Genomic DNA, 23689 nt, shown 5'->3' on the forward strand with positions numbered 1-23689 from the left:
CAGTGATCATTGCAAAGAAATAGGGGAAAACAACAGAATGGGAAAGACTAGAGATCTCTTCAAGAAAATTAGAGATACCAAGGGAGCATTTCATGCAAAGATGGGCTCAATAAAGGACAGGAATGGTATGGACCTAATAGAAGCAGAACATATTAAGAAGAGGTGGCAAGAATACACAGAGGAACTATACAAAAAAGATCTTCATGACCCAGACAACTACGATGGTGTTGTCACCTGCCTAAAGCCAGACATCCTGGAATGCGAAGTCAAGTGGACCTTAGAAAACATCACCTAAAAGATAATGCTGTAAAAGTGCTGCACTCAGTATGCCAGCAAATTTGGAAAACTCAGCAGTAGCCATAGGACTAGAAAAGGTCGGTTTTCATTCCAATCCCAAAGAAAGGCAGTGCCAAAGAATGTTCAGACTACCACACAAAGGCACTCATCTCACATGCTAGTAAAGTAATGCTCAAAATTCTCCAAGCCAGCCCTCAACTGTATGTGAACCAAAAACTTCAAGAGGTTCAAGCTGAATTTAGAAAAGGCAGAGGAACCAGAGGTCAAATTGCCAACTTCTGTTGGATCATAGAAAAAAGCAAGAAAATTCCAGAAAAAGATCTACTTCTACTTTATTGACTATGCCAAAGTCTTTGTGTGGATCACAACAAACTGTGGAAAATTCTGAAGGAGATGTGAATACGAGACCCCCTTACCTGCCTCCTGAGAAATCTGTATGCAGGTCAATAAGCAACAGTTAGAACTGGACATGGAACAACAGACTGTTTCCAAATTGGAAAGGGGTATGTCACCTTGCTTATTTAACTTATATGCAGAGTATACTGGGAAGGATGACTCACAAGCTGGGATCAGAATTGCTGGGTGAAATATCAGTAACCTCAAATATGCAAATGACACCACCCTTATGGCAGAAAATGAAGAGGAATTAAAGAGCATCTTGATGAAGGTGAAAAGAGGAGAGTGAAAAAGTTGGCTTAAATCTCAATGTTCAAAAAACTAAGATCATGACATCCAGTGCCATCACTTCATGGCAAATAGATGGGGGAAACAGTGGAAATAGTGACAGACTTTATTTTCTTGGGCTCCAAAATCACTGCAGATGATGACTGCATTCATGAAATTAAAAGATGCTTGCTCCTTGGAAGAAAAGCTGTGACGAACCTAGACAGTATACTAAAAAGCAGAGACATTACTTTGCTGACAAAGGCCCTTCTAGTCAAGGCTATGGTTTTTCCAGTGGTCATGTACGGATGTGAGAGTTGGACTATAAAGAAAGTTGAGTGCCGAAGAATTGATGCTTTTGAACTTGGTGTTGAAGACTCTTGAGAGTCAGTTGGACAGCAAGGAGATCCATGCAGTCCGTCCTAAAGGAAATCAGTCCTGAAAGTACATTGGAAGGACTGATGTTGAAGCTGAAACTCCAATACATTGCCCACCTGATGCAAAGAACTGACTCATTTGAAAAGACCATGATGCTGGGAAAGATTGAAGGCAGAAAGAGAAGGGGACAAAAGAGGATGAGATGGTTGGATGGCATCACCAGCTTGATGGACTTGAGTTTGAGTAAGCTCCAGAAGTTGATGATGGACTTGGAAGCCTGGTGTGCTCCAGTCCATGGGGTTGTAAAAGCTGAAAAAGAGTTGAAAAAGACTGAGCGACTTAACTGATTTTTGTAGAAGAGTAACATAGACTTATGTAGCCCCCAAAGCCTAAATTATTTACAACCTAGCCCTTTACAAAAAGTTAGTTGATTCTGCCATAAAATAATGTCTGGGGCATAGTTGGTGTTTAATTAAAAAAATATTTGAATGAATTCTAACACAAATAAGCTTTAAGTGAGATATTTACAGGCTTTTAAGAGATAATGATTTACCCGGAAAAAATTGCAAGTGTTTTCATAGGAAATGACCTTGGAGCTGAGTTTTGGAAGGAGTTTCTCTCCAGATGAGATAGGAAGAGGCATCTGATAAATGACACATAGAGACACAGGTAGAGCAAAGATGAACAAAGGCCCTGAACCTGCGAAAGGGCACAGGATGTTCAGAAAGCACAGGAAATTTGAATTCAGGTGGAATGTAATTTGTATAGAGGGAATGAGCTTGGAGGAAGTTGGGAGCAGTTTTGTGACTGACTGTATCTTGCTAAGCAGTTTTGTTCCTTTGAAGACCTTGGAAAGGCATTAGAGGTTTGTAGTTTGTGAAGTCATAGGGTCAAATATATATTCTAAGAAGCTGATTTCTATCAATGAGAGGATATTGATTGACTCTAGCAGTGAGCGAAGGAGGTCTTGGCTTAGAATGTGGTTAGGGCACTTTCTTTCGTCTGTTGAATGAAAGTATTGTTGGTGAGGATGGACAAGAGGGACTAAAATCAGAAAAAAAAATTAGAATTAACGAATGACATATAATTCCAGTTAAGAAATACTCCTGCCATCACTGCCTCTTTTTGCAGAAAGGAAATGAAGAGAGCATTTATTGGTGGTTCCTAAATTAAATGTTATTTTTGCTGCTGTTATATTTTAGCATACCTTTGTATATTCACTTGGATTAGTTTGTGTTACGTATTTTTTTTTAATGGGGAAGTAAAATTACCAGTTTTTTAGACAAGGGAATAATCTAGATGAAAATGATAGACTGATCTTTTAAATAGGGTTTGGAGTTGAAAATATGGCCACCGCGATGGACGAGGACCTGGAAGAGGAGCTGGATGAGAAGGACGAGAAGTCCATGATGTGCCCTCCCGGCATGCACAAGTGGAAGCTGGAGCAGTGCATGGTGTGCACCGTGTGCGGAGACTGCACGGGCTACGGGGCCAGCTGCGTCAGCAGCGGGCGGCCAGATAGAGTCCCTGGAGGGTAAGAGTGCGCAGTGCTCGAGAGAGCCAGATAGAGTCCCTGGAGGGTAAGAGTGCGCAGTGCTCGAGAGAGGAAGTAAGAGTGGAAAATATGCCAAACCCTATTTCACAGTAACGCTTGAGGGTATTCTGTTGTGTTGTTTCTTACAAAGCATATTGGCAGACACCTATAATTCTTATATTTATTTTCTATTGTAATAATTTCTAAGTCATTCTTATTTTATTTAAGGTGCTTCTCTTTCATTTAATTTGTTTAAACCTTTATTATTTACCCCCCGCCAAGTCCTCAGTTCATTTTATTACTTAAATTTTTATTTCACAAAAAAATGTACAGAGTTTTTTTTATATATTGATGAATCTGTTTCTATGGAGTGTATCCCCAGGACTATTATTGTTTGTTTAAAAAGTATTGGTTTTTGTTTTGTTTTTGATGGTGGTTTTTGTTTTAATTTGTTTATTTATTTTAATTGGAAGCTAATTACAATATTGTGGTGGTTTTGGCCATACATTGGCATGAATCAGCCATGGGTGTACATGTGACCCACCAAGCTGAAGCCCCCTCCCACCTTCCTCCCCACCCTATCCCTCTGGGTTGTACCAGAGCACCAGCTTTGAGTACCTGCTTCATGGATCGAACTTGCACTGGTCATCTGTTTTACATATGATAATATACATGTTCCAGTGCTATTCTCTCGTATGGTCCCAACCCTTGCCTTTTCCCACATAGTCCAAAAGTCTGTTCTTTACATCTGTGTCTCTTTTGCTGTCTTGCATATAGGGTTGATGTTACCATCTTTCTAAATTCCATATATATGTGTTAATATACTGTATTGGTGTTTCTCTTTCTTTCTTACTTCACTCTGTATAATAGGCTCCAGTTTCATCCACCTCATTAGAACTGACTCAGATACATTCTTTTTTATAGCTGAGTAATATTCCATTGTGTATGTGTACCACAACTTCCTTATCCATTCATCTGCCGATGGACATCTAGGTGGCTTCCATGTCCTAGCTATTGTAGAGAGTGCTGCAGTGAACATTGGGGTTCATGTGTCTCTTTCAATTCTGGTTACCTTGCTGGTTATTTCTTTAAAACGATGAATGGTTTCTGTTTCCACTAATAACAGAAGAAGGCACACTTTTGAAATACTGCCGTAGTGGCTCATATAGTTCTTTAATGTTGTCAGCTCAGTGGATGTAAAGTGATGTCACATCAGTATTTTCATTCATATTTCCATGACTCACACTTCTCCTGGCTTTTTAAATATACTCTTCTGTGAGTTTTTTATTGAAAATCTTTGCCCGTGTTAACAATTGGAAGGTGTTTTCTGAATATTCTTAGTTTTAACCATTTTCTGTTTTCTCTGCACGTTTCCCGATTTACTGATGATCATTTAGCTAAATTAGCCTATATTCTATTATTCAGAAGCATTTAAACATTTTTTATAAGCAAATATGTTTTTCTTTGAAATTTTTGAATTTTCTATTCAGACTAGAAAGGTGTCTCAATTTCTAGTTGATTATATGATACCTTAAATATTCTTCTAAAACCTGTTTTATTTCCTTAGATTTTAATGTCAATAGAAATGGTTTTGATGTGGGGTAGATATCCAGCTTTATTTTCTTACATATTATGTAGTCAGTTGTACAGTCATTACATTTGAATTGGCTACCAGATTTATCATTTATTATATTTCCTTATATATCGCAATCTATTTCCTCAGACTCTATAGATCCAGTCTGATGCTAATATTATGTGGTTTATATTTTGTATAGTAAGGTTAGCTTCTCTCTCAGTGTCTTTTTTATCATTTGGGGGACTATTCTTAGATAATTAATTAAAATATAACTTTAACTGAAGTTATCACCAACTCAGTGGGCATGAGTTTGGCTAAACTCCGGGAGTTGGTGATGGACAGGGAGGCCTGGCATGCTGCCCTCCATGGGGTTGCAAAGAGTCGGACATGACTGAGCGACTGAACTGATTAGTTTTAGAATTGATTTTTATGGTATTAAATAATTCCATTCAGTAACATGATGTGTTTTTCTACTTATTCAGATATTATTTTTATTTTAATTGGAGTATTCAGTTCAGTTCAGTTCAGTAGCTCAGTCGTGTCCGACTCTTTGCGACCCCATGAATCACAGCACGCCAGGCCTCCCTGTCCATCACCATCTCCCGGAGTTCACTCAGACTCACGTCCATTGAGTCCGTGATGCCATCCAGCCATCTCATCCTCTGTCATCCCCTTCTCCTCCTGACCCCAATCCCTCCCAGCATCAGAGTCTGTTCCAATGAGTCAACTCTTCGCATGAGGTGGCCAAAGTACTGGAGTTTCAGCTTTAGCATCATTCCTTCCAAAGAAATCCCAGGGTTGATCTCCTTCAGAATGGACTGGTTGGATCTCCTTGCAGTCCAAGGGACTCTCAAGAGTTCTCCAACACCACAGTTCAAAAGCATCAATTCTTCGGCACTCAGCCTTCTTCACAGTCCAACTCTCACATCCATACATGACCACAGGAAAAACCATAGCCTTGACTAGATTGACCTTAGTCGGCAAAGTAATGTCTCTGCTTTTGAATATACTATCTAGGTTGGTCATAGCTTTTCTTCCGAGGACCAAGCGTCTTTTAATTTCATGGCTGCAGTCACCATCTGCAGTGATTTTGGAGCCCCTCCAAAAAATAAAGTCTGACACTGTTTCTACTGTTTCCCCATCTATTTCCCACGAAGTGATGGGACCAGATGCCATGATCTTCGTTTTCTGAATGTTGAGCTTTAAGCCAACTTTTTCACTTTCCTCTTTCACTTTCATCAAGAGGCTTTTTAGCTCCTCTTCCCTTTCTGCCATAAGGGTGGTGTCATCTGCATATGTGAGGTTATTGATATTTCTCCCAGCAGTCTTGATTCCAGCTTGTGTTTCTTCCAACCCAGCATTTCTCATGATGTACTCTGCATAGAAGTTAAATAAGCAGGGTGACAATATACAGCCTTGACGTACTCCTTTTCCTATTTGGAACCAGTCTGTTATTCCATGTTCAGTTCTAACTGTTGCTTCCTGACCTGCATACAGGTTTCTCAAGAGGCAGGTTAGGTGGTCTGGTATTCCCATCTCTTTCAGAATTTTCCACAGTTTCTTGTGATCCACACAGTCAAAGGCTTTGGCATAGTCAAGAAAGCAGAAATAGATGTTTTTCTGGAACTCTCTTGCTTTTTCCATGATCCAGTGGATGTTGGCAATTTGAACTCTGGTTTCTCTGCCTTTTCTAAAACCAGCTTGAACATCAGGGAGTTCGCGGTTCACGTATGGCTGAAGCCTGGCTTGGACAATTTTGAGTATAGTTGATCTATGTTTTGTGAGTTTCAAGTGTATAGCAAAGTGAATCTGTTATACACATATCCACTCCTTTTTAGTTTCTCTTTTCATATAGGCTTTTAGAGTATTGAGTTCCCTATACAGTAGGTCCTTATTAGTTAGTTATCTGTTTTATATGTAGTAGTATGTATGTGTCAATCCCAATCTTCTAATTTATCTTTAAATAAATTAGAAGATTTATCTTTAAATAAATTAATTTATCTAATTTATCTCTTCTCCTTACCCCCAATAAGTTTATTTTCTGTATCTATAATTATATTTCTGCCTTGTAGATAAGTTCATTTGTAGCCTTTTTTTAAGATTCCACATAAAATTGATATCATATATTTATCTTTCTCTGACTTAAACTATTATTTTAAAACAGGTCATGAATTTCTTTAATGCATGGATCTCTGCCTTCCTTTGTAGTCTTTTTCTAAGACTTCTTTATGGCCAAATATCTATTAATTTGTGTTGAATATGAGTTTTTTCTGTGTGGAATTATCAAAGATCATACTGAATACTAAATTAGTGGCATATAGTTTTCTTTTTAATTAATAAACTGTTAAAACTTTAGAAGTTCTAGGAACTGTCACTTCTAAAGTTGCATTATGCTTGTTACATTTATCCTTTTTATTCTTGTTGGGTCTCCCCCCTCCCCCAGGATTCTGTTGTATTATCATTTTAAAGTTATTATGTGGATTTGTCAGAATCAGAATGCAGTTTTCCCCTAAAATGTTGGATAGAATTTTGAGTTGTTGTTTATAGCTAATACAATGAGATATCCTTTGGGAGATGAAATTAATTATCATACATCTTTGTATTATGATAGATCTTATCTTTCTAAGATCAGATTATCTATGATAATTAGCCAACTTTGGGAAGTAGGGGTAATCTTTTGAAGAAAAACTCAGAGTGAGACTAGCCGCTTCTTGATCTCTGACTTCCTTATTTGACACCTTGTTAGTACTTAGGTGCTTCTTCCCAAATAATGTCTGGATTTCCTATGAGTATATTTCTGGGTTTATAACTTGGCCTAACATAGTTAATTAGATCATGTGTGTATAATAGGCTGTTTCTTTTAGGCTATTGGAATATTATGATTTTTTAAGAATAAATTTTCTTTGCATTTTTAGCCTGTGTTAACAAATATTTTGGCTTTCTTTGTTAAAGGATAATATTTCTTCTAGAAAATTGTATGTTTGGGTCTGTTTACTCTATTTAAACCCCTAACTTGTTTATTTTAAACTTTAATTTGGATAAAAGAAAGATTCTGTGTTTTTGTTTTTTTGTTTTTTTTTTTTTAATTGAGATTGAAATTTAGCTTTCTGGATTTCTCCCAAGCTATATTTCCATTTAAAATTAGGTGTTCCCAATCTCTGAACTTAAGCCGTTGATAAATATCGTAAATTAATTTCTGAATTCTTTAGTCCTTCTTGAAGTTAATTCTTATTCTTTATATTTTTTCCCAGAGATATACTGTCAGTTTCCAATAATTATAGATATAAATGGACAGTATCTAACCACATCCAGTAATTTCTTTATTAGTCAAGTGGAAATAAATACATGAATAAAGTCAGCCTAAGAATAAACATACAGAAAACTGCTGTTACAAATGACTTCAAATATTACAAAATATTTTTAATGTTTATGAAAGGAGAGAATGGGAGATGATGGCATGTAAAGGAAAGGAAGGGATAAGGAGACAGAATGCATGAAGCTGGCAGGCTGAGCTCACTCCCTGAAGGCTGCCCACACCTCCTGTAACTTGTCTGGGAAATAGCAATGTTGTTTATGTGCTGTCCGTTTAGTAGTAAAGCTGCTGGTGCCTCACTAACTATGAGAACTTCTAAAAGACTGTTAATAGAAGCTTTGAAGACAGCAGAATCCATTTGTATTTTCTGTAGAAATATATTCATTATGCCTATTAGGTGTTTTTAGTATATCGATTCATACAGTTTAATTATTCATCTATTCATACCTTTTCTTTAAAATTGACAAATTCTGGTCTTCTGAAGGGGTGATTGCATTGCAGACTCATTTAAGCTAATCTTAAAAATGTAGAAAAGATGTCATAGAGTTTTAAAGAAAGAGAACGACTCAGCTAATAATTAATTTATCTGTTTTTAGGATCTGTGGTTGTGGTTCTGGAGAATCTGGCTGTGCTGTATGTGGATGTTGCAAGGCTTGTGCGAGAGAACTGGATGGTCAAGAGGCAAGACAAAGAGGAATTCTTGACGCAGTGAAAGAGATGATACCTTTAGACCTTCTGTTAGGTAATAATTCTGATAGTTTAAACGATTCCTTGTAGACATGTTAAACAACTAAAGTAATGGTTAATTATGCAATGCTGCTTATTTGGTAACTGACAATTTGTCATTGATTAAGGGATGAGTTGCTTTTTTCCTAAAATTCTTGCAGTAAAAATCATTTGTGTTTTAGACAATGTTTTTGTTAGCTTAGTCTCTTGAATTTCATTTAGTTCTGTCGTATCTATTATAAAACTAATTGATTGATTGTCATCATCCAGCTGTTCCAGTGCCTGGGGTTAACATTGAAGAACACCTTCAGTTACGCCAAGAAGAAAAACGGCAACGTGTAATCAGGAGACACAGATTAGATGAAGGAAGAGGTAAGATGTAGCTGCAGAGAAAATATGTATGAAAATCCATTTTCTTACACTGAGACCACTTAGAAGTTTATAAAATAGGCTGATTTGGTACGAAATTAAAATTAGTAACATTCTAGTAACTTATGAAAGTAATGTGAAAATATTTTGGGTATTTACGGTTGTGCTAATACATACATTTATTTCATTAGTGTGTCTATCGCTTAAGTCAGCCATGTTAAGAATTGTGCCATATGACAAGCATCAAAAATTATTATCAATGGCAACCTTTAGAAAAAAAAAAATTCTAGGCGCTCTCCTTCACCCATATGTAGACATATCTACTTAACTATGAATGCCAAATTAGTTTAGTATTTTAAGTTTTGCTTTCTTACTCATTTGCAGTCATTATCATTTGGACATGGTCTTAGCACTATTCCTTCCAGTTTAGTGCATAAGTACGCTTTTATGTATCTTTCTGGAAAAAAGCTTATTCTGGTTATGTACAAGAAGGGTAAGTTAGATGGTCTGCAGGTTTTAATTGCGAAGATAGATATATTGTTTATTTTTTCCCTACTGTTCTTGACCATTTTTCAGCCTGAAAAATACATTTAACAGTGATTATAAATATTTTATTATATATCCAACAAGCAGAGGTAAATATAAGTATTACTAAAGTTATGGTTGTCCAATAGATTCTTTTCTTTGCAGAATTAAGACATATTGTTGCAAAGGTGTGTGATTTTATTTCTCTGCTAGGTAAAATTTTAATTAGAAATATTTAGTGATATTGTATATTTTAATATTTATTAGAATGGCATGATATTTGATACAGATTAAAACCTTTTACTCATTGAACCATCATTACTGACTTTTTAGGCATTCCATTTTTATAATATAAAAGGGAGTAAGTATAAAATATGTAGTACACATAGTAAATTCTTTTTAATAAGAACTCAGGTCATAAAACATCTGCTTAGAACTTGAAAATTGTTCTTTATAGTATCTAATAAGCAATGTTGAGGAATTGATACAGTGAATATTTGCTGTTAGTTTGGCTTTGTTTATATAAAGTCATTGCCTTTAAATGATATTTTAATGAGACTAATGTAGATATATACTGTTATTTACATTATATAAATGTATGGGAAAATTGCATATTAAATGTTTTGTAGAGAATGTGGTATAATTTAAGTTCTGATGCATAGTAATTAAGTAATAATTCCTTTTATATTGATAATGTGATTTACTCAAGGTTAAGTATCAGTGATGGATTTACTACCTGTTTTTTCTCTTTTTTTGGAGATGTTAGCTTGAATCATACAAAATCACCTACAAAACCCCCACTTTCCTATGTATCAACCTAAGTATAGTAGATCCTTATGATGACATTTAATTGTTTGCCTAATGTGTATCTTTGGAGAAGGCAATGGCAACCCATTCCAGTACTCTTGCCTGGAAAATCCCATGGGTGGAGGAGCCTGGTGGGCTGCAGTCCATGGGGTCGCGAAGAGTCAGACACAACTGAATGACTTCCCTTTCACTTTTCACTTTCATGCATTGGAGAAGGACATGGCAACCCACTCCAGTGTTCTCGCCTAGAGAATCCCAGGGACAGGGGAGCCTGGTGGGCTGCCTTCTATGGGGTCGCACAGAGTCGGACACGACTGAAGCGACTTAGCAGCAGCAGTGTGTATCTTAGTAAAATTTTGCCTTCCTCTGTCAAAAGATATTCTTTTGGTACAGTATATTTCTGTATATCAGAAGCAATAAAAGAATATTGATTATGCACTGGTTATTCAACAAAACTTTGTGATTGCAGAATATTCTTTTGCATATATTTTAAGATGTATCATGGACCTTTAAAACATATACTCTTTCAAGTTTAAAAAAACTCCTTTATTAAATATTTATGGAAATTAGATTATTGTATCTGTGCTTTAACAAGCTTTCCAGGTGATTCTGAGGGTGCCGGAGTATGAGAACCGCTACTCTAGGGTGGTAATGTTCAAAATTTGTTCCATGGATCTTCACTCTCAGAATCAACTTGGGCCTCATGCTTTCTGCCTGCCTGAGGGTCTTCAATACAGATTTGAGTCACATGCGCAGCATTCTAGAATTCCTGTTTGGTACATTGCTAGTGAGGATTGTTAGTCTTGTTTTGTCCTCATGAGGAACAGGAATGTCAAATAAATTTTTAGTGCTCCAACTGCCACACATATAGTTGTCAGCAGCCCGCATCACTGCCCCCCGTGCCCCCCACCCCCCACCCTGCCACCTTGGCTTCCACTTGATGCTTTTTAGATAACTAAAAGCAGTCTGTTGGCAATTAGGCTTGTTAGTAGTTGGCTTTGCTGCTGCTAAGTCGCTTCAGTCATGTCCAACTCTGTGTGACCCCATAGACAGCAGCCCACCAGGCTCCCCCGTTCTTGGGATTCTCCAAGCAAGAACACTGGAGTGGGTTGCCATTTCCTTCTCCAGTGCATGAAAGTGAAAAGTGAAAGTGAAGTCGTTCAGTCATGTCCGACTCTTAGCGATCCCATGGACTACAGCCCACCAGGCTCCTCCATCCATGGGATTTTCCAGGCAAGAGTACTGGAGTAGGGTGCCATTGCCTTCTCCAGTAGTTGGCTTTACCTATGTTTAAATTTCAGGCTTTTGGGATTAGATAAAGTTAAATTATTTTACTTGATTAATCTATCTCATCCTGTTTACCAAGTTTTTGTTAGCTGTTTTGAAGTTGATCAAAATTTTTGGACCTAGCTCTAGTATTAAAGCCTTACTTATTAACCTCAGGCCTGTTGATGTGTTTTAGCTGCTATTTATGACACAAACTCTTCTGTTGCTATTGAAACCCCCAAAAGCAGTGTGGTCACTACTTTTTGATAAAGTTGGAACTTTGTCTTTAATTGTTTTTATGCTATTATTCTTCCAGGTAATTCTTTTCTTATATATATATTCTTAGGTACTGATCATATTCATTTACAGATTTTATAATCTGTAAATTTTGATTCTGTGTTTAGATGAGACAGAGTTGATTGATACATGAGTCTCTGAGACTGGTTTAACAAGTGGAGTGCTTGTTCAGTTTGATTTTTAGTAGAACTCTAAACGTCATCAGGTCTCCTGGGTGATTATATGAGTGCTCTTGTCTTTATATTCCTTCTCAGCACTCTGTTGTAAGGAAAGCTATGCTCAAATAATGCTGTCTACCTTTCCTTCTTTCTTCCCCCCTGCCAAATCAAAGTTTCATAATTGTGAACTGTTGGTAAATGCGTTATGTCCTTTGCCTGGGACAGTCCTATTTTATGCCTCCTGTTTGCCTGGGACAGTCCTGTTTTATGTGTGTGGTCTGGACATATTACTTACAGAGCCCTCTTTTGCTCTCAGTAGAGAGTCTCATTTGAGTAATACGTTTTATAATTAGCCTGGCTATATTGCATGGTGGTTGAGAGTATAGGTTCTGAAGTTAGACTTTGGTTCATATCCTGGCTTCTTAACTTTTACTTGGAGTACAACCACCCTGAATCTCAGTTTCCTTACCTTTAAAATGAGGGTTACAACTGTACTCACTTAAGTAAGGATGAGGATTAAGTGATAGGCATGAAAATACCTGACAGATATACTCAGCCCTAGGTAAACATTTGATGGTGGTAATGATGAGGATGCTAGTGATGTTGGTGGCTATTTAATAAACTTCTGTTTTCTTTGGATTTGATTCTTTTCCTGCTCTGGCTTCTACTTGGTTGCTTTCCTTGCAACCCTGGGATGCTCATCACAAAAATTTTGATTATTAGTAACAAAACCCACTACATCTTCTATGAAATAAAGTGATTCCATTTTGATAAGGAAAAAATTCAGTTTCCCATACTTACAAATTGGAATGTAAAAATAAATGTGTTATAGTCTCTCAGTTTCAAGGGGATTGAGAAGTTATTGCTATTGACTTTTCAGCCTCAAAAGCCATTGTTTTCTTGATCTGACATATTGAATCCAGTATCAACTGATCTAATACTATACACATTAAAGTCCCTTTTTAAATAAAAATTTATATGACACACCTAGAAAACATGAATAAGAAAAAATATCAATGTAAATTTTAATCCAAAGATAACTGCTTTAGAATTTTGGTATACTTCTTGAAATTTTCTGTTTATAGATTTTTTGTTTAGATATTTTATATCATTTCTTACTGTGATGTATATTGGTATGCTATTTTTTCCTCTTAATGATTGCAACATAAATTTTTCCGTGCCTTATTGCAATACCATATTACAGTATTATAGGAATTTAGGTTAAAGGTTTTCTAAAAACATATCCTTTAATTAAATTATTACTTTATTTCTTGGTCATCTTCTAGTCAGGTTTTATACATTTCCAGTTATAATCACTGACTGAATTTTACTTTATATATTTGCTTAATGTTATGGTATACACATTTTTAAAATTTTCTAGCAGTTTTTTTTCCTTGCCTTCCCGTTCTCTTTTACAAAGCAAATGAGGTTTAGCCTACTAGGTATATTTCTGTGTCCTACTCCATTGAAATAGAGTCATGTGCAGATATCAACAGTTATGTAAAAGTTTAGCAGTTTATTTACAGAAGTGATACTGTATTAAATATACAGTTGTTTGCAGCATCTTTTCCCCACTTTACAATACGGCATGAACATGTACTATATCAGTGAGTATGGACCTGCCACATTCTGTTTAATAGCTGCATAACATTTCATAATCTGTCTGTACCACAGATTATTCAACTAATATTTTATTGGTGGTCACTAAAATTATTTTCAGCTTTTTGTAGATTTTGCTATAATAAATATTCCTTAACTTATAGCCATTTGTAGTGGAATTTTTATTTATATAGTAGAACTTCCCAGAGATAGAATATGTGGGCCAGAGAGTGTGCCTGTTTTAAACTTTAAAATGTATTTCAAATTATTTTTTAAGTGTTATAAGAATTTATCTTCTCAAGACTAATATATGAGTGGTGTTTTCCTCTAGCACCACCTGCCATATTATTTTTAATTTTTGGAAAATGTTAATGAATGACGTTTTGTCATTGCTAATTTAAATAGCACAGAAGCACTTTTTTTCTTCATAAATTCTGTTTTAATGGCTTACTATTTTTTCTCTGAGAGAAGATACCATAGTTTTTTATTAACTCTTCTTCTTTTTGGATTGTTTTAAATGTTTTGTTATAATTACAAGTTATTAACATTTTTGAGCTGAAATCTTTAAAAAAAATTTCAGATTCCTTAGGACAGATTTCTGGATATATAATTACTGGCCCAAAAGATAATAATAATCTTAGGTTCTTGAAATGTATAACCTGTAACTTTCTGAAGGGAACTCCTTACTTCCCCGCCCTCAAGATTTGCTGGCTGCCCCTCCAGTCTGCTCAGTTTTCCCTTAGCACACTGGAATAATTTCTTCTTGAATTTTGTGTAAACTCTTTCTCAGTCATTAGACTGTAAGCTTCCTGAGTCAGAGGTGGTGTCATCATATTTGTCCAAGTGTTCCTAGGACCTGTGCCTGAAGTTGGTTAATTTAATATGTCTTTGTCAACTAATTGAAAACATTTCATGGACTTAGTAGTATCAAAAGACATTAATTACCTCTTTTGTATATTCATCTCCAAACTCATTTCCTACTACTCTCTGCCTGATAACCTTATACTCCATCCATTTCAGCTGTTTTTTTTTTTTTTTAATGACCATATAGTAACGTTGTTTATGTCTTTCTGCTTTTATAAATCCTATTCTTTTTACCTGGAATGCTCTCTCTTCTCTTCTTTCTCTCTTGGCAAACCTTTTCTCAGTCTTTGAAACTTTTTTAGTTCACCCAGGTTGATCTGATTACTTTTCATCCTTCAAGATATAGTGTGTACAGATTTCCTTTATAACGCTTATCAGAACATATTGCAATTCTTAGTTTTCATTCTGTCTTCTCTGGTGGACTGAATTTGAATGAAATCTGTGTCTTTGTCATTATATCTGTGATACCCAGCATCTGTGACATTGAAGATAATAAAAAATGTTCGGTGAATAAATGAGTGACTTAATTATGTAAGAAAAATTATTTTAGTCCATGGGATACAGAGTATTTTAGAGCCTGGTAACCTGATAGTATAAATGATAACTTAAGTTGAGTTTGAATGGTGTACTTTCTATGTGTGATTGCTTGTAGGCCTTCTGTGTTTATGTACAGAAAGGTCTCTAAAAAGTTTGAATTTATGAGATGCTAAAGAACTATGAATATTATGGGTATAATGCTTTTCTGAAAGAAATAATATCTCAGACAGACCATAGGAATTATAAAATGGTAATACAGCTTAATATTATTGTTATTTTAATATTTGTAATTCTTTTGTGTAGTTAGAAAGTGTCATATACTTTTTAGAGTGATTTATATTATCTGTTTTAGTAAATCAATTGGAAAATAGGGCATATGGATAAGAATGTGTTCGTATTTGAAATGTGCCTCGTTTTGTTACATTTTAAAGGTGAAGCTTAGTTTATATAATATTAGTTTAAATTGATTGATACTGTGTTACTGGAAAGTAATGTTTAGCTCTTCTATTAACATTAAATTAGCATATTTCCATCTGTAGTAATCATAAGATATATTATTCTTGGTGTTTCATAGAATTGATGCTGCTTATGTTTTTTTCCTGTATCTGGAGACATAATTTAAAAATATTTTTTCTACCCATTTTTAATGTTTAATGCAGGGTCTTTTGGTATTTAACATGACATTTTTCAAAGTTTATTACAGAGCAATAGTTTAACTTTGTCCCATTGTTAGAAATATTAGTCATAGGTAAAGATCTATAGAGAGTAACAATGAAATTTAATTTTAAATGTTCAGTATGTATATACTGTCAATTTCCTTTTCAAATACTGGTAACTCCTTAACTGTCCAATTTACTGTTTTGAAATTTGTAAGCGTTTTTGATATTGCTAAAACTCAAGGAAACTGTAGTTCTATAAAGTTTTATTTTCAAGCTAAACAGTAATGACGAAAACAGTTTTTGAATTTTATTGAAGTGAATTTGGCTATAAATTTTTTCTTATATATTGTATAAGTAGAAATGACTGTAATCTTCGTCAGAACATATTTATGTATAGTGTTATGTACACAGAGGGGCTTCAGAAAGAAATCATTTTATGAGAGAATGGTTTATGTTTCAAAAATGTAACTGGGTTTAGATTCCCTTCTGTATCATTAGTGTGAAATTGAGCTTATCCTTATGTCTGATTTTGTGTATGTGGTTACAGAAATCATACATAAAGTTAGATTTATCTTTTTAGAAAATAAAATACAGCTTACAAAATACTGTGTTTATAAAGCACAGTGATTTTACATTTATATATACACATGTATGTGTGTATGTATATATATGTATATATATATGTGTGGTATAAATGTGTATATATATAAATATGTGTATCTCAGATCATAAGAATTTTTTGTTTTGTTTTTGACAACCTGTTTTCTTTGACAAAATGTAGTTAAATTAATAATCTCTGGTTTTATATCAAGAGTAACATGGATATTAAATCTTAAAGACCTTATTAAACTTTAATCATTAATTTAAGACTGAGTTGGTTTTTGGTATTTTAAAAGGAAATGTATTTATTTTTAATGAATATATGGTTTACTAAGTGTGAATATATGTGATGTTAAAAGATTTATAGGAAAATTTGATTTATTCTGTTTGAACTTTCTGATTATCTATTTCAGACTATTAGTAACTACCTAGTAATATTATGAGTATAAAAGATTAGAATTTGTACTTTATTAACTGTACTTAAGATACTAAAACTTGTGTGTGGAATGGTGAATAGGTTATGGTTGGGAGCGGAATGTTAACGGAGGGGACTTGGGAGAAAGAATGATGTCCCAAACTTTAATTTCCATGGTTTTTGGTTTGAATTACTTTTGTTCATTGCAGTGTTTTCATTTTGTGAGCTTTTCTATGCACATACAAAATGTTTCTCCTCAGGCCCCCTTGTATTTGCTGGTCCTATTTTTATGAACCACCGAGAACAGGCTCTAGCCAGACTCAGATCCCATCCAGCACAGCTAAAGCATAAGCGGGACAAGCACAAAGGTATTTGGTCTTCCTTCTCAACTAGGCGGGATGCTTTCCCAACTTCTTCCACTTATTTGAATATTGTCTCTGGGAAAATGCACAAACCTAATTCTTCTACTTTGCTTCTATCATTGTTATATAGCCTGAGGAGAAAGAACATGCTGAAAAGTGTACTGTTTGTCAATGAGTGTCAATCTTATTTCACTGTATTTTTTTGTTAACTTTAATAAAAAGAAGACATTTTACAATGTATCTTTTTCTTTACCGTTTCTTGTCAAATTTCCTAAGGTTTAGGAAAGGTGGGAAAATAATTATAGCTCTCTATTTTATATACTTTATTATCTGCTCTTAGATGACTGTCATCTGGCATTTTGCAATCCTTTTTTCTTTTTTTAATGCTGTTCATTTGCTTCAGAATTAACAGAATTGCTAAATTCAGTGTATAGAGTGATAATGAGTTAACCTCTATGATGCTTCATTTGTTTTAATATAAAAGTTTATATATATAATACACATGATTTATTTGATATTTGAGGTTTAAAAGTGATAGATGTCAGTAAAGAGTAGACCTACTCTAGTCCTCAGAAACTGTCATAGGTCTCAACAAATCTTGAGTGACTGGCAATATCTTGCCATATAATTGTTTGAGATCTGAGTTCTAGATTAATTAAAAATATTCCTAAAGCAAGAATTGTTTAAACAAGAAGTTATGGGTCAACTAAGATCAGGAAAGAATTTAATGCAGGGAACTTACAAATTTATGTATAAATTCTGCCTTGAATCCTGGCATGAGAACCAGCCACTCTTGGAATAGTACAACTTAGATTTAATATTTTCTTAAATGCCTGAAATGAACCCTGTAAAGTAGAGCAGAAGATTTTAAAAACACATATTCTGTACAAGTTAATCTAAGTAATATTTTCTCTTTTTAGGGGAGGGGCTACAGAACGGTTAACAGATGAATTTTATTTTTAAACTTTCACATGCAACATATTGTAATCAATTTTATTTTTATTTGCCTCTTTCAGTCTATCATTTTGTCACTCAAGGCAAAAACGCAAAGAAAAGAAACCCCCATTTTCAGTTAAGCCACAAATAGAGAACTATTCAAATTATATTCTGTAGGAATAAAAATTGAGATTAGTTTAAATCTAATGTGATTAACCATAGTAAAATTTGTGATTGTTTTATTTATTGGATGCTCTTAACAGTGCCATTAATATTTAAATCTAAGGAATACTATTTGGGGTATCCTTGCAAATTATTTTAGTTATTGCCAGAATTTCTGATCTCATATTTTCCACTATGCCAGTATTAGAGAAGCTTTTATCAGGTCATTTTCTCACCAATTATATGAAAGTAGAGTTCTCCAATACTTTACCTGAGGTTCACTATTTACATTTCAATAAGCAGTTTAAAACTTTTTCAGCTCCATGTTAGTATGTTATAGACAGTCATCTTTGTGTTTTTTTTTTCCAGAATTTAAAATAAATGCTAAAGAAGACCAAGGTTACAAATTTAAAACACTTTTTATGATGTCGCACTGATTAGCTATAGAAACTTTTCCACTTCCATCTTGTCTGTAACGGGGTTATTTTATGGGACTGTAGCAACCTCTTTGGAAGGACTGATTTTGTAGTATTACAGTGTAGGGCCATTTTTAAAAAAATCATCAGATTGTATGGTTTTATAGAATGAAATAGTTTCATTTCTTCACCACCAAACGACTTTAAAGTGTAAGTAGTATTTTATCAAATGGTGTTCCATTTTATGTGGAAGGTACTCACTTAGCACTCACTGTAAACCCACAGGTTTGCTTTTTGTTGCTCCCTTTGCATTTTCTGTTCCTATCATTTAACCCCCTTGCCAGGCACTGCTTTTACTCTTGCTGCATATAGTCATAGTCTTTTAATAAATTTGTTTTCCTGTGTATTTTTTTTTCTCTTGTGTCTTACTCTACTTATCTTCCACTGAGAAAGTCACTGTATTAATTGCTGTATTCTACCTTACATTTAATTATGTTGGTGGTACAGATTATAGGATAATAACGATTTAAATCTTCTAGACTGTGACTTTCTTGTGGGGGTGTGCGGAGGGTAAGAACTATGGATTTATTGTAAATAGGAGTGAGTTCTAACATGGAAAGTTGGAGAGCTTGTGGCTGATTGGAGAGAATTCAGAGAAGGTCACAGGATCTGTCAAGTTTTCAGGCAAATTTTGACCAGAGGCCAGTAGTGCATAAGACTGAATCAATACATAGAATTTATAATCCATATAACATATAGTATTTAAAGAATGTAACTATAGGTTATAAACAGTTATCTGAATTAACATTTGTTTCAGCTATTCAGTGCCTTAAATAGAAAAAAAAAATTTAGTGTACTACTCTTAGGAATATTCAAATTGTTCTAGAGATAGTCTAGAAGTGACTGACATGAAAATCTGAAGGCACTCCTAAAATCATCTCTGTTTTACACCTATTTTCTGTAGAGAAGTGGTATGGTGTAATGGAAATATGGCCTTTGGAATTAGGCCTCAGTTTTAATCCTGTTTTTCATTTACCACAACTGTGTGGTCATTCGTAAATTTCTTAACCTCTTTGGTTTCAGTTTCCTTATCTCAAAAATAGGAATAATAATTCCAAACTGAATATGTTGATATGAAAATTAAATTGATATATATGTGTGTATATATATGTATATATATTTCTTTGCACATAAAAATTCTCCATGAAGAGTAGCTTAAATTTTTCCAATTGAATTCTTTGCTTTCTTTTTTAGAATTATCTTAAAGGTACAAAATTTGAGATTGTTAAATGTATGATTAGTTTATTTTATCAAAAGATTTAAGATATCAGCCATTTGATGGTGGTAAAATACGTGAGCCTTACTTTTGATCAATTTCTAAAGCTGCTCTACTATTTATTATTTTGGGCTGGCTACTTAACCACTCTAAAGCCTTGGTTTTCCCAAGTGCAAAATGGAATAATAATATCTATTTCATCAGATTACTGAATTGATTAGGGAGAGCAACAGTAGTGAATATTGACTGAGCACTTTTCATACATTATTGCACTTATTTCTCACAAGACCTTGTGATGTAATGTGCCATGTTGTTATAGACGGGAAAACTAAAACTTAAAAAGATCCAACATCAAAATTAAAAAAGAAAAAGTTTTTAAAAGAAAGAGAAGATCCAGCATCCAGTTTTCATAAAACTGGCAAATGAATATATAGAGCCAGGAATCCAATCCAAGTCTCTTAGGTTCCAGCGCCCAAAAACACTTATCTACTGTGCTAATTAAATTTTCAGTGTTTAGCCAGAGATACTTAGCAAATTGATATTACTACTGCTTTGCTGTTTTATTTTAGTGATTTTGTTCCAAGTACTTACTGTTTCTGTGATACATTCAGCAATATGCATGTTTATAAGATTAGCTGAAAGGTATAGATTTAAATTAAAATTAAGGGTAGAGTCTTTTAGATACTGAATCTTCTTTCCTCTGTGTGTGTACACAAATAAGTATAAATAATATATATATACATGCCATACTTTAGAGACAAAACTTTACAGCTATCAGAGTTTTAATATCACATGATATATATATGAGCATATTCATGTTAGGGAAAAGATAGATGTGCCTAAATGGCCAATTATAAGAATATTTAGGCCTAACTTTCCTAAAAATCTGAGGTTTATTTTATTTGTCCTCATTAATACTTTTCTGAATAATGAATTTGAGCAGGATTAATCTTGCTAAATTTCACTTCCTAATTTTTGAATTTGCACTATACTCTTGGTTTAGGTATCTTTTTGCTTTGATAAACTTGTAAATTTCTAAATTATTAGAATTGTACTTATTTTTTTAACTGACATAAAATTCCAGATACAGATATAAATATTAAAACCTTTGTCACTGCTGCTGCTAGTGATCAAGAATTTCATCCCTATTTTTTTCTTATAATATTTCACCATCTATAATAATTGACAAATTATTTTTATAGATAAAAGTTTTGTTTAGATGAACAAAATGTTTCTAGTATTATTTTTAATTTCTAAAAGATAGTCATGACTACTCATTTAATCGCTATGATTTTAATCAGTAAATTACTAGGCTTTTTCTCCCTCTTTCCCTGATGCTGTGTCTCTATTGTGGGGTTTGTATCTATATTTAATCTCTATATTCAAGAGAGAGGGCAAAATGCCAAATTCAAAGGTGAAAGCTTTAACTAGGCATCAATAAATTTTTAGAAAGTGAAATTAAAGTGTAACACTGAATATAGTTAGGTCTGGCACAATTAAATGAACAGTTTGTCTTCTATGATAAATCAGAGTTGGCTTTAATAATGAGATATTTTTACCAGTTGAGATAAAGCTGTAAATTTTTTATGTATCTGTCATTTTATTTAAATAGTCTTTGGAAGATGCTTATTACTTTTTGGATAGGCCCTTGTTTACACTTTGAAGTGAAGTGAGCTCGCTCAGTCTTGTCCGACTCTTTGCGACCCCATGGACTGTAGCCCACCAGGTTCTTCCATCCATGGGATTCTCCAGGCAAGGATACTGGAGTGGGTTGCCATTTCCTTCTCCAGGGGAACTTTGCGACCCAGGGATCGAACCCAGGTCTCGCGCATTGTGGGCAGGCGCTTTACCCTCTGAGCCACCAGGGAAGTACCATTCCTCTATCTTTCCAGGATGAAGAGTCTTTGAACTAAAAATATATTGCATTTTGGGTAGAGTGAAACTAAATGTGATTTTTTTTTTTAATCCCATACACAAGTACACATTCTTGCAGATTTAATTGGCAAACCTATATTAGATAATTAAGCAAAAGAGCAATCATTATTCTTATCCTTTTATAGTAAAACCTCTCACTAATTCAGAATTTATGGTACTTCAGATGCAGTATTTGTGATTTTTTTTTTGAGTAAAAATTCAAAATAACTTCTTCCTCTGAATTTTCAGGGCCATACTTTTAAGGGGAAACCTGTCTAAAATCACTAGCTTTTCAAACCAAGGGCTCAAGAAATGAAGGATTCCTTCAGCGTGCCTTCAGCCTCTGGGTCCAGCAATTAATTCTTGTATGTTAAAGGACTTTCATGTTTATGGTACATTTTTATGTAATATAGGCCTATTTTGAATTATAATGTAGGTAACCACATTTTATTTATTGTAGCGTTTAGTTTAATCTATAATCTATACTGCTTGAAGGTAATAAAACTGAATTTTTATTTAAACGTTCTGTAATTAAGACCTTTCCAGTAAGTCATATAGGCCATGTGTTATTCCGAATTAGTGAGGTTTTACTGTCCTAGTGTAGTAACGAGTTTAAAGCTTTTTAAAATGCTCAAGTCATTTAGTTATAGAAATGGAACTTGTAATTTAGGCCAGTTTTGTCTTACATTGGATATTACTAAAGATTAGAAATCTTAGAGTAAGGAAAGTGTACATGAACATGAAATGATATTATTCTGTTTAGTATTCTAAAATGGGTAGTGAAAATACAGAATTATCTTAAATGTGTGTCTGTAGATCCACGTGTATCCACATATTATAGACACTTAACTTAGATTTACTGTATCACAAAGCAATTAACTTAGGCTGTTTGACCTGAAATTCTTTTCAGACTTATATTTATTCCATGTGTAAGGAATTCGAATCTTGATGATACAGAAGTCATATTTTAGTTCATCTGTAGTATTAGACTAGGAAAGTTCAGTTACCTTTCTTATTTACACATTCCAAAGAAAGTTGTTATGTTCTGGAATGTGTTTTTAAATTTTATAGTTAAAATACTAAAATACTTAATGTAGAAACCAGGGGGGAGGGAGGGTCTTAAAGCAAGTTTATGGTAGGGAATTGGAGAAGAAGGGGAGAAAGAAGGAATAAAAGCAGAGGGTCTGGTTGAGAGTTGCGGTTGAGGGCCAAAGAAATCCACAAAGCAGACTGGCTAAGAGTCAAGGTGGGACAGGTGAAATGATTGACAGGAAACCATTGAACTACAGTAATTGGATAAAGCTATCTGATCTTTATAAATTTTTTAAAATTCAACTGAGTTTAGCAATACTGGTGGACAGAGTAGTCTTCCTAAGATGTGTTTGGGAAATCTAAGTGATTTGCAAGTCAGCTAGAATTTTTTTTTTTAATGACTAGCACTAACAATATCACTAAATTTAAAACAGTTGTTAAATGACTTTGCATGCAGTTATTTTTTATACAAACTAAAATTTCCCATATAAACTTTTACATGTAGAATTTTGTTATTTCTATAACTCAATGACCCATTTACATCACATAACTGATTAGATTAAAAGGCTTTATCTGTAACCAGGCCTTATCTGTGTTTTTACTGATTGAGTAGTATTTTGCCAACAGAAATATATAGGTTATATTTTCAAAATTGGCTTCTTTGCAGGTAGATTCTTGATCTATCACTTCTAACAGCTACAGTTCCTTCTCGCTTGTTCCTTTTAACATTTTCTCTTGTTTTTCCATAGTAAACTGATTTAAAATTTTATTTTGAAGATGAGTCATGGCTTAATTACAAATTATAATACTTGCAGATGGAAGTGGAGAACGAGGAGAAAAGGATGCAAGCAAAATCACAACATACCCTCCAGGCTCCGTGCGATTTGACTGTGAGCTCCGGGCAGTACAAGTCAGCTGTGGATTTCACCACTCAGGTAGCAGCTGGAACTTTAGGGTATAACTGCATTTTTACAATTGTGTTGAATAGCCTGTTTGTTTAGTTTGGAC

The 23689-nt window shown here is 34.2% G+C and overlaps 1 protein-coding gene across 5 annotated transcripts in view; it reads left to right on the forward strand.

Moving 5' to 3' along the window:
- MYCBP2 (MYC binding protein 2, E3 ubiquitin protein ligase) overlaps positions 1 to 23689 on the forward strand; it is a 269075-nt gene that overhangs the window by 85477 nt on the left and 159909 nt on the right. For 3 of the 5 annotated variants that reach the window (XM_018056490.1, XM_018056491.1, XM_013968297.2), the window contains exons 15-19: positions 2668 to 2872; positions 8358 to 8503; positions 8758 to 8859; positions 16844 to 16951; positions 23497 to 23616. In XM_018056490.1, coding sequence (XP_017911979.1) covers positions 2668 to 2872; positions 8358 to 8503; positions 8758 to 8859; positions 16844 to 16951; positions 23497 to 23616 — 681 coding nt within the window. Of the gene's footprint in view, positions 1 to 2667; positions 2873 to 8357; positions 8504 to 8757; positions 8860 to 16843; positions 16952 to 21909; positions 22015 to 23496; positions 23637 to 23689 lie in introns of those variants that run through there. The other 2 variants (XM_018056494.1, XM_018056493.1) reach the window with 2 other exon arrangements.

The sequence above is a fragment of the Capra hircus genome, chromosome 12 (assembly GCF_001704415.2).
Source record: "Capra hircus breed San Clemente chromosome 12, ASM170441v1, whole genome shotgun sequence".
Taxonomy (NCBI): domain Eukaryota; kingdom Metazoa; phylum Chordata; class Mammalia; order Artiodactyla; family Bovidae; genus Capra; species Capra hircus.